General features: G+C 36.3%; 1 protein-coding gene across 1 annotated transcript; it reads right to left on the bottom strand.

Annotated features, from left to right (window-relative positions):
- Positions 1-10,556: 10,556 nt before the first annotated feature.
- Positions 10,557-11,919, bottom strand: LOC134844508 (uncharacterized). Its single transcript, XM_063861219.1, has 2 exons — positions 11,279-11,919; positions 10,557-10,928 (listed from the first exon to the last, which is right to left on the bottom strand). Exons 1-2 carry the CDS (start codon positions 11,886-11,888, stop codon positions 10,705-10,707), a joined length of 834 nt encoding a protein of 277 aa, XP_063717289.1. The 5' UTR covers positions 11,889-11,919; the 3' UTR covers positions 10,557-10,704.
- Positions 11,920-12,176: the final 257 nt, after the last annotated feature.

Below are 12,176 nucleotides of genomic sequence, written 5' to 3'. Positions count from 1 at the left end.
AGATAACAGAATCTATGAAATTTCCAATACTAAAAATTGTGATGACAGCCACCACATGCGCACTTTTATTTGCGAATAAGGCTGGAAGAAAAGCAGAGTCGTACTAAAAATACACAACGCTCGCTCACAACAAAGTAAGAAAAGTTATATAACATTTAAATCTCTATAGTTCTCTGTTATAGTTCTCTATAACAGCTCTCAAGTTGTTTTTACTTTCAGAATAAATTATCTCAACCATAATGACTTCGTCCGATCTATGTTTTTAAACGGAAAATTCTTGTGTTCTATTTGACGGCAAAAAATGGTGCTTCATTTAGCAAAAAAACAGCAAAAATGGTGAATTTTTACTTTGTATTTCGCAGGGCAAAATTCTATTCAACTTGTACTTGAAAAAACTCATTACCTATTAACATGTACTTGAAAAAACTCATTGAAATATCCTTTACATCAGGATGTTTTCCTACCGCTCTGGCTCAAGCGGTAGTATATTCTTTATATAAAGCAGGATCGAAACTGGATATCAGTAACTATTGACCAATATCACTTCTTGTAACCTAGAGTAGGGTATTTGAACGAGCAATGTGAAAGCGAGTGTACAGCTATCTTGAAAAAACTCACTTTTTTTATCAAACAATTTGGTTTTCGAAAAAAAGCACAGTACTATTGATGCTATTGCCGAATTAACAGAGAAATTTCGCTTAGAAAAAACTAAATCATCCAAGAGAACAGTTTTTCTTGATTAAAAAAGCACACTGGATCACGGTATTCTTTTTTATAAGTTAGATATGTATGGTGTCAGTGGAAAAAATTTACTTTGGTTTAGAAGTTACTTGAAGCAACGCAAACAAGTTGTCCAAATTGGTGAAACGCGATCAAAGTGGCGATATCTGGAAGGTGGCGTCCCACAGGGGTACACTTTGGGATCTGCTGTTTCTTATATTTGAACGACATACCAAAATTCTGCAAAATTAGCGAAGTTTTTTTATTTGCCGACGACACAAACATCACTGGACTTTATGTACTACAATCACTGACTTTATGTACTACAATCACTGGTGTTTATGTAGATGCTAAATTATCATTTAATTCTCACATTAATTTCATAAGACCTAAGCTTATGATTGAATATTATGGCTCTATTATTAGGCCCATTTTTCAATAGTGAATATTGGTGTATGGTTGCACTTCGCTAGATGAGACATGGATGTATGCTTTGCAAATGACACACCATATGCCTCCTTTTCGGAGGTGGGGTTTGCAAATAGGCCAGTGCGTTTGATCGGCCATAATTTGGCAGCGAGGAGGGTAAATTTATGGTGAATATATACAAGTTTCCGGTCTGTTTACAAAACATATTAGCACTAAAAATTACGTTTAGATTGGAGGAAAAGATTCGAACTCTTGAGTGGTAAACTGTATTAATAAAGCAAAACAAAGAGTTATTTAAAGCACCAAGTTTTCTGTTCATGAAGTGATTGTTTGCAGAGAGGATGGTTTCGGGGATAATAAGCACATTTGGGTTAAACTTATGAATTATCAAATTTATTAAAAATCTCCAATCATTAGCAAAGTCTGAAACCGTAGATGAGTTATCATTAAAGCCTGCTACTATAGTAACACAGTTCAGTTTCTACGAGGGGTACCGCGAGACAATAGCGGCAAGGTCGGCTATTTTTGCAACTCTGTACGAGTGAACTGTGGCTCCGACATCTTTGGGGCTGCAGTTCTTGGTCCTTGAGGTTCCTATTACCAATTTCCTGCTCCACTTGGGTAAACACTTGGGCCTGTACTTTGGCACGGACATTCACTAAACAGGGTACAAAAGAGACAAAACAAGAGAAAGAATAGATTGTTAAATGGATTGTAGAGAAATAGATTTAAAAAACACATTAAAAAAAATTAAAGCGATTGCAACCTGGTTTTTCACGGGTGGAGGTTCCGGCGGGGATGTCCGGGTAGAGGGGGTGTATCGCGGCTTGACGAGCTTGTCTCTAAAATCCCGTACCGGGCCTTCTTCTTACAAGCGTACCATTATGAGCGTATCACATCACATGAAACTATTTAATAAGTTTCTCGCAACAATTAGGGGATAAACTACTTAAATACACACACACACACACACACACACACACACGCGCACACACACGCACACACACACACACACACAAACAAACACACACACACTCTGCTTTCGTTTGTTTGTAATTTTTAAAACCTCTATCGTATGTAATTCTTTTTTTTCGCTTAAAAATTTTATTCTGCCCAAATATTTTCGGCCTATTTTTTATTGACTAAGTGACCTAATTTCAAATCATTTCAATTAAAACACAATTTTTTTATTATGCTCAACCCTGGATTGCACAAAATGTTAAAAAATTTTAATAGAAATTATATTTCAAGTTTTTCATGACAAGAATTTTGTTTTCGGATTTTTTTTCCTTTTTCGGCCTGACAGGTTTCGGCCAATATTATATCGGCTTATCGGGCTCATATTGCGAAAAAAACGTGTGTGTGTGTGTGTGTGTGTTTGTGGGTGGGTGTGCGTGTCTGTGTTTTGAGGGTGAGGGGGGCCTATATCTTTTTATTGGTCTTATATTTCTTGGGATTTTTTTTTTCATTTTGTTGGGCTTAGCAGGCTTTGGTCTATTTTATATTGGCTTAGTTGTCTCATATTGTTTCGTTTGATGAGCAAATAAAGTTGTTATAGAGTGTTTTGAGGGTGAAATAGAGTGTTTTGAGGGTGAAGGGGACTTATTAACTTTTCATGAGTCTTGTTGACTTTTTTCGGCTGAAAAGTTTTCTGTCAAGGTGATTTCAGCTTTGTTACCGCTGGATAAGTCATCTACCGATGCTAATTTCACATTCTATTGTTTTGGAATGTTTTTGTTTCAAAACTTACCTAAATCATTACGATAAATTTAGTTATTTGACATTTTTGATTTTTTTTTCTTTTGTTGTATCACAAGTGATGCCAAACTCTGCTTCGCCTCTGTGTTTTAGAATGAAGTGATAAGTTTGTCGACCAGCAACGCAACGAAAGTATCAAATAGTAGAAAAATGGGATTCATAGACGTTCAACTTCTATTTCAAGTCAATGCGGGCTATCATCATTTCAATTTCTTTTTTCGAAAACATCGAGACTTTTCGAGTTTGTTTAGGTTTTCTCATAGAAAAAGGAACATCCTGACATTCAGGCGCGACAATTTGTGTAAGGCACTGCTCAGGATAATTCCCGCATTGGCCCAAAAGTTTTTCTGAAAGCATAATAGTGGCAGATTTTGATACTCTTATACTCCCTGATACGCAGATTTTTTTAATAGATACCCTAATAATTACCCTTGCGATTAGCAAGAGTGTTGCAACCGGGTACTAGGCTTTTTCACGGGATGACTCATTCACAAGTCATCTTTTCACAGGATGTCTCGAATTGGTGGTCATATCCGATTCTGTGAATTCGCAACCATTGTTTTTTTATGTTGGTTGTAAAATTACTTGTTTCAATGTATCTGTTTCAAAAATACTCTTGTTTCAAAATATCTGTTTTTGTTTGGTTTTTTCTCTTTCCTTCAATCGGCTTAAGAACTTTCGGTTTATTTTTTATCGCCTGTCACCTGATTTTGATGCATTTGGCGAGCAAAAGAAATTGTCAGCGGCTTTGCAACTTTAAACTCAAATTCACGTACAACTCTGCGCATGTGGCTTAGCGGTAACACCCTTGTTAGAGACAACTATGCCCAGTAGTTCGAATCTAGTCGTGAATTGTCTTTTTTTTCTAACTGAAAATTTTCGGCTGTGTTTGTCTGAATGCTCAATGTGTCGGCTTAGTACTCTCAGAAAGGATTTTGAAAGTTCGGTTTTTCAATTTAGCTTTTCGGATTTTTTTAAAGGTTTTTGGAAATTTTTAAACTTTTTTTTTGACAAAAGAACTTTTTTTTTGTTTTTTTTTTAATTTTTGATTTGTCTATTATGCGTTTTTAACCATAATAGTTCATTTTTGCATTGCGAGTAGTGCGAAGCTCAGCTTCACTTCTGTGTTGAAACTTCAAAATCAGTTAATTTTTAGTACAGTTCAATTTAATAATCTAAAATCAACCGATTAGGTATTTCAATTCTTCACACAGCCCTAGCAAGTAGATGTCCTCCATTGAATTGGAATTTGAAATATAAAGTTGTTTTATAAAGTTGAAATATTTATATGATTTAACTCAGAAAATAGATCTTTTTCAAACGACAGATAATTGTAAATAGTTGTTTAAAACGAATTACTGAAGTCGAAACAAACCCTCTTGAAGAAAAAACCTAGGCCGAGGACAAGTATTCCATCACTTTCTTCGAAAATGACTACAACCGCAAAAGCCTGTTTTATAACATTCAGCAGTAATTGGACTTTAGCCCTGTTGTTATGTATATGGTGCAACAAAATTAAACAGGTGAACTGAACACAAAAATGAGCAACTAAGAATGTAAAAAACGATCTCGTATCAAAAGGAGCGTTTATTTGAAGGAAAAAAAAGATGAAAAAAAGATTATCATTAAAAATTGACAGAAATTGTCAACTTTTGTATGGTTTGAGAAACGGGAGTGAAATGTCTTCCAGTTCTAGTTAGTGGTCTGAAAGCAATTTGCGAGAGAACATGAAATGACAATCTGCTAGAACATCGATTTGCAAATCGGTTTGACAAGCAAAATTAATCAGCCCAGTTTACTCGAAAAAGAACTTTAGAACTAAAAAGGAAGCCAAGCATGGTGCTTAACAATTTTTTTGGTAAGTCTCGTTTCGTGAGAGAAATTTTTTCCACGCTTTCGTGGTCGCTACAAAAGATAAAGCAAACCATGTAATATACAAAAAGCCCTTTGACCGAAAATACCTTCGTACCTCTGAAGACAGCTGTATTCTGCAATTCACTTGGTCATTAATGAACTTTTTTTAGCTAGCAAATTTAGTTTTTTTCGACCCAAAAAATGGCAAGGAACTATGTTTTTCCTATTAGTTTGTTTTTTGCTCACAAAAATCAGGTGCCAAAAAACAGCAAATTGTTTTTAGAATTATATCATTTGAACCTTGAAAAATAGCGAAATATTAATTTCAACGAAAAAAAAATGATTTGAATTTTCAGTTTTTCTTGTAATTTGCAGGAGTAAAGCCAGCGAGTAACTTTTGTTACAAGAAAACACTTTTCTGAGCTCAGGAAAATCTATTAATTAAAGCTTCACTTAGCGCTGGGCAATAACAATTTTGGGTTTAAGTAATTGAAAACAGCAAAAAATGAGAAAAAATTTAGTGTTGGTTATTTGTTTTTCTGAAGACAACTGTAAATTCTTATGATTGTTGTTCTAGCGCTCTAAACTGCCTTCTTTCTTTTTATCCTACCGCGCATAAAAAAGGCCTAAGCTTTTTAATAAAAAGTGGTCAACATTTTGCGCTATTTGCACACAACTGGCTGTTCTAATTCAATCAGGAACTTTGAAATCAGGATTAATTAACTTAAGAAAAATTGATGCATAGACAATTGTCTCCCAGACAAAATAATCCAATTATTTGAAATTTTATGAGACATTTGTGTCCGAGACAAAACTGTCCTTGTTCTGATTCTGCCATTTTGTTCAATTTTAGTTTATTTATAATTGACGAACCATGTTCACCAAATGTTTATCTTTATGAGCTGACAAAAAAAACCGTTAATGTCTGGGACCCAAAAAAAATTAATTCATCCGAACAATTATTCCTCTATTTTTGAAGAACTACCAGAAACCATTACCAAAAAATTAAATTATATAATATATAAGCTCATTGCAGGCATATACGCAGAATCTAAAATTTACCATCCCATCTTCACTGTTCCTTCGAAAAAAAAAAGAAAATAACAACTTAAGCAAAGCTGCATTTCGCAATAACTAGCGATAAAACGACAAAAAAGCAGCTCTATAAAGTGAAAACGTAGACTTAAGCCTCGCACTGGCAACAATGATGCATTCGGCTGGATTCGAATATGCCACCTCGAGATTTAGAATCTTATGTTTTTACCTCTCAGCCACGGACTCATATCAAACACTAGCCATGCATAAAGTAGATAACAGAATCTATGAAATTTCCAATACTAAAAATTGTGATGACAGCCACCACATGCGCACTTTTATTTGCGAATAAGGCTGGAAGAAAAGCAGAGTCGTACTAAAAAATACACAACGCTCGCTCACAACAAAGTAAGAAAAGTTATATAACATTTGGAAATATTCAAAAACAGTAATCATCAAAACTTCAGCTGTCTACCCCAGAACAGCTCTCAAGTTGTTTTTACTTTCAGAATAAATTATCTCAACCATAATGACTTCGTCCGATCTACGTTTTTAAACGGAAAATTCTTGTTCTATTTGACGGCGAAAAATGGTGCTTCATTTAGCAAAAAACTGCAAAAATGGTGAATTATTACTTTGTATTTCGCAGGGCAAAATTCTATTCAACTTGTACTTGAAAAAACTCATTACCTATTAACTTGTACTTGAAAAAACTCATTGAAATATCCTTTAAATCAGGATGTTTTCCTACCGCTCTGGCTCAAGCGGTAGTATATTCTTTATATAAAGCAGGATCGAAACTGGATGTCAGTAACTATTGACCAATATCACTTCTTGTAACCTAGAGTAGGGTATTTGAACGAGCAATGTGAAAGCGAGTGTACAGCTATCTTGAAAAAAATCACTTTTTTTATCAAACAATTTGGTTTTCGAAAAAAAGCACAGTACTATTGATGCTATTGCCGAATTAACAGAGAAATGTCGCTTAGAAAAAACTAAATCATCCAAGAGAACAGTTTTTCTTGATTAAAAAAGCACACTGGATCACGGTATTCTTTTTGATAAGTTAGATATGTATGGTGTCAGTGGAAAAAAATTACTTTGGTTTAGAAGTTACTTGAAGCACCGCAAACAAGTTGTCCAAATTGGTGAAACGCGATCAAAGTGGCGATATCTGGAAGGTGGTGTCCCACAGGGGTACACTTTGGGATCTGCTGTTTCTTATATTTGAACGACATACCAAAATTCTGCAAAATTAGCGAAGTTTTTCTATTTGCCGACGACACAAACATCACTGGACTTTATGTACTACAATCACTGACTTTATGTACTACAATCACTGGTGTTTATGTAGATGCTAAATTATCATTTAATTCTCACATTAATTTCATAAGACCTAAGCTTATGATTGAATATTATGGCTCTAATATTAGGCCCATTTTTCAATAGTGAATATTGGTGTATGGTTGCACTTCCTACACAAACTGTTTACCCCTTTTTTATCTAAAAATAAAATATTCGATTGATTTTTTTTCAAAATAAAACATGAAATCATTCGACAAGTTTTTAATGATGGAAAATTTCTAACAATTCACGAGCTGCATGTGTATGAACTCCTCAAACTTGTCTTGCGATCAATAGCAGGACGACACTCTTTTAAATGAGCTTGTTAAATGAAACTTTTTCATGAGCTTTGTATTTGATAAACCGTCGTATATGGCCAACTTTTAACTTTATGAAAACTCCAAACTTCAATAGCAAATTTCAAAGAGCTTCACTTAGTTACAGAGGAGCTAATTTTTTAAAATATACTAAGACAAATTTCCTTAATTCCAAAAATTTTTGATCAAGTTCAATTCAGATATTCAACGATTTGTTTATTAATCAATGAAAAGCTAATCAAATTGGCTTTAGTTGACAATTTTTTGGATGCAAGGATAATGCCGGAGAATGAGAGATGTGGAGTGCCTGCATATTTCAAGTTTTTTAAAATATACTATTATATATGGTTTTCAAGGCGTCTTCGGCATTTTGAAAACCACACTTGTGCTTGATCGTTGGTTACTGCCTCATGGGCTCAGTTAGGAGTCTACTGACCGTTCAGCCCCCAATCAGTTGTACTGATGACTGAGAGGCTACAAGGGATGCGACACAGATAGTAGAAGCAGTAACCATAAAGTGAACAAGTTAAAGTTTTGTTTTTGAAACCGAATAGGGGTGCCTACGACAAGCTAGTTTCAGAAGCTATAAGTGAATTTAAACTTTTTTTATTTATCTTGGTTTTATACCGACTATGATTGAACAATGATTTTAAATATTGATGCAAAGCTTGGGCTTTGTCATTAACTTGTCTAGACAAAGCCATAAATCTGCTGCTTATGTTTATTTAAACTTAATTTTTTTTTTCTTTTGTTTTCAGATCTCAAATTTCGTATTTCATTTGATAAAACGGGCATTGCTCTGTAACTCAATTGGGTCGTTAACTGTCCCCTCACTGTTTCTGGTGCTTCAGGTTTAAATTCTCGTTGAATGCATATTTACCATTAACAATAAGAAATAAATTCTTTCATGCTTTACTTATCAATATAATTAAAACATGAACTGCAGACAAAGCCGATTAGAATTGAGGCGGAATTTACAAACCCATCAAATATTACAGCAATCCATGTTAGATATTTTCTTTAAATACCGACGGTGCTCGGAACTCACCGGGACAAATCAGGAAAGTAATTTTCCATCCAGGGTTTCTTGAATGGTTTTCTTCAATTTGGGCAGCTAGAACTTTTCCGCAAAAAGGAAAAAAGTGGTTTCCGGAACCACAATACTTGCTTGCCATTTCATGCAAATTCTTCAATTAGTTATTTAATAAACCTTATAATTTGAGATCGAAGAGAAGATGGCTGACCAAAGACACTGACCAAAGGCACATGTAAACGTAACTTGCGTGATACACCACCGGACCTCGTTATCAGTATTGCTGCTAAACAACCAGAAACCGCAAGAGACGACTACTCTACAGTCAATCTGTAATTTTTTTTCCACAAAACTCTGGCAATATCGAATTCATATTAATGAAAGTGAAGATAAGAGATCAGCTTATAAAATTATTATCACAAAAAATAAAGTTCAGACGAGACGTCAGTAGATGAGTTGTTTTCTGTGCTGTTGCTTGTACAGGAAGTTGAAATCTATAGTTGGCCTGCTAGTACAGGAAGGGGATGAGCTTGCGTGTTGTGTCCTTGTAGGACTGGTAGTCCGGGTGAGATCCGTACTTCTTTTCACTCGATCTCTCCAGCATGTTGAGGGAGAAGACGCCCAGCAAGTAGGTGACGAAGAGGGGACTGATGAGCATGGAGCTGCGGTAAAATCTGCAGCGAGTGGAGGCCACAGCCGAGAGGTACAGACCCCACCACAGAATCACTTCGCCTGAGAGGAACATACAACAAAGCTTCACCACTTATTCCAGGACATCTACACTAACAACCCGGAAGAATGTATTTGGGTCTGGTTGGATACTTAAGACAAATTTCCTTAATTCCAAAAATTTTTGATCAAGTTCAATTCAGATATTCAACGATTTGTTTATTAATCAATGAAAAGCTAATCAAATTGGCTTTAGTTGACAATTTTTTGGATGCAAGGATAATGCCGGAGAATGAGAGATGTGGAGTGCCTGCATATTTCAAGTTTTTTAAAATATACTATTATATATGGTTTTCAAGGCGTCTTCGGCATTTTGAAAACCACACTTGTGCTTGATCGTTGGTTACTGCCTCATGGGCTCAGTTAGGAGTCTACTGACCGTTCAGCCCCCAATCAGTTGTACTGATGACTGAGAGGCTACAAGGGATGCGACACAGATAGTAGAAGCAGTAACCATAAAGTGAACAAGTTAAAGTTTTGTTTTTGAAACCGAATAGGGGTGCCTACGACAAGCTAGTTTCAGAAGCTATAAGTGAATTTAAACTTTTTTTATTTATCTTGGTTTTATACCGACTATGATTGAACAATGATTTTAAATATTGATGCAAAGCTTGGGCTTTGTCATTAACTTGTCTAGACAAAGCCATAAATCTGCTGCTTATGTTTATTTAAACTTAAATTTTTTTTTTCTTTTGTTTTCAGATCTCAAATTTCGTATTTCATTTGATAAAACGGGCATTGCTCTGTAACTCAATTGGGTCGTTAACTGTCCCCTCACTGTTTCTGGTGCTTCAGGTTTAAATTCTCGTTGAATGCATATTTACCATTAACAATAAGAAATAAATTCTTTCATGCTTTACTTATCAATATAATTAAAACATGAACTGCAGACAAAGCCGATTAGAATTGAGGCGGAATTTACAAACCCATCAAATATTACAGCAATCCATGTTAGATATTTTCTTTAAATACCGACGGTGCTCGGAACTCACCGGGACAAATCAGGAAAGTAATTTTCCATCCAGGGTTTCTTGAATGGTTTTCTTCAATTTGGGCAGCTAGAACTTTTCCGCAAAAAGGAAAAAAGTGGTTTCCGGAACCACAATACTTGCTTGCCATTTCATGCAAATTCTTCAATTAGTTATTTAATAAACCTTATAATTTGAGATCGAAGAGAAGATGGCTGACCAAAGACACTGACCAAAGGCACATGTAAACGTAACTTGCGTGATACACCACCGGACCTCGTTATCAGTATTGCTGCTAAACAACCAGAAACCGCAAGAGACGACTACTCTACAGTCAATCTGTAAACTTTTTTCCACAAAACTCTGGCAATATCGAATTCATATTAATGAAAGTGAAGATAAGAGATCAGCTTATAAAATTATTATCACAAAAAATAAAGTTCAGACGAGACGTCAGTAGATGAGTTGTTTTCTGTGCTGTTGCTTGTACAGGAAGTTGAAATCTATAGTTGGCCTGCTAGTACAGGAAGGGGATGAGCTTGCGTGTTGTGTCCTTGTAGGACTGGTAGTCCGGGTGAGATCCGTACTTCTTTTCACTCGATCTCTCCAGCATGTTGAGGGAGAAGACGCCCAGCAAGTAGGTGACGAAGAGGGGACTGATGAGCATGGAGCTGCGGTAAAATCTGCAGCGAGTGGAGGCCACAGCCGAGAGGTACAGACCCCACCACAGAATCACTTCGCCTGAGAGGAACATACAACAAAGCTTCACCACTTATTCCAGGACATCTACACTAACAACCCGGAAGAATGTATTTGGGTCTGGTTGGATACTTTATGATGTTGACTGAATGATCTAAATTTAATTTTTGGCGAATACAAAACACGCTTTCCACATACAATTATTTTTAGTTTAGTTAAAATGAATTTAACCTTCAAAAATATCATTCGAGCCTATTTCTGATAAAAAAAAAACAATAGTAGCTAGTAAAAACGTTCGCCACTCAGCAGCACACACGCTTACTATCATTTATTCACGAGATGATGTACGCAGTTGCATGTTTCTTGAAAGTGACTTGATGTTGCTTATGTACCTAAGTAGTTCGGATGTCTACTCAAACTCCACAGCCCAGACCTCATGAACTCTTTCTCATTCTCTTTGTTTGAGTTGAACGACAATTTCTGCTGGTCGGCGACAGCTTCTAGAAGGAATCCGACGGCGAACATTGACCATCCAAGTATGTGTGCAGGGGCTGGTCGCACTGGAATATTCTTCTGCATGAGAAACATACAGCATGTGGGAAGTGAAATCAGGGAAACCCAGACGCCTTGCACCATCCAAGCGGCGAAGAAGCTAGCGGTGCTCTTTTTGATTTTGTCGAATCTGCGGTCGCCGTCATCTTTCATCACGCGGTAGAACAGGAAAGAGCCCAGCCTGGCAGCCCAGAGCACTACACAAGCGTATTGGATTTTACAAACCAACAGCCTGGAGCTGCGATTATTTCTGCCCATGAAGAAACACATGGAAGGCACCACAATGTTGGTCATGGCTCCAGTCAGGTCGAAGAACTTCTCAGTTTTGAACCAGTTGGCAATTGAGAAGCCGGCCAGCTGGATGGCGAAGTTGGTTCCTGTGGCCCATTTAAGCACTGACCAGCCACAGCCTGCTGAGGCAGCTGCCATCTTTGAAGCACCGTTGGTCATGGGCGACAATCTGAAGATACCAGACGGTGGACTAAAAAATGACACCAGAAAAATAACACGAGAAAATTTACCAGACATTTGCTTCCACTACATTGTTACACTCTTTTCGGGCTAACAGCGACTTTCAAAAATACTGAATAACTTGTGCCGCTAGCATTTGTGCAGCTGAGATACTCAATTTCTTGAAAGGTTGAATTTAAATAATGGATATTAATTCTTACTGCTGCATTACCCGCTGCTTCTCAGTAACTACTGATAAAAACTATATCTACGATTTCGATATCATTT

The sequence above is a fragment of the Symsagittifera roscoffensis genome, chromosome 4 (genome assembly GCF_963678635.1).
Source record: "Symsagittifera roscoffensis chromosome 4, txSymRosc1.1, whole genome shotgun sequence".
NCBI classification, from domain to species: Eukaryota; Metazoa; Xenacoelomorpha; order Acoela; family Convolutidae; genus Symsagittifera; species Symsagittifera roscoffensis.
Note: the sequence above shows the minus strand (reverse complement) of the source record. Positions and strands in the feature narration are given on the sequence as shown.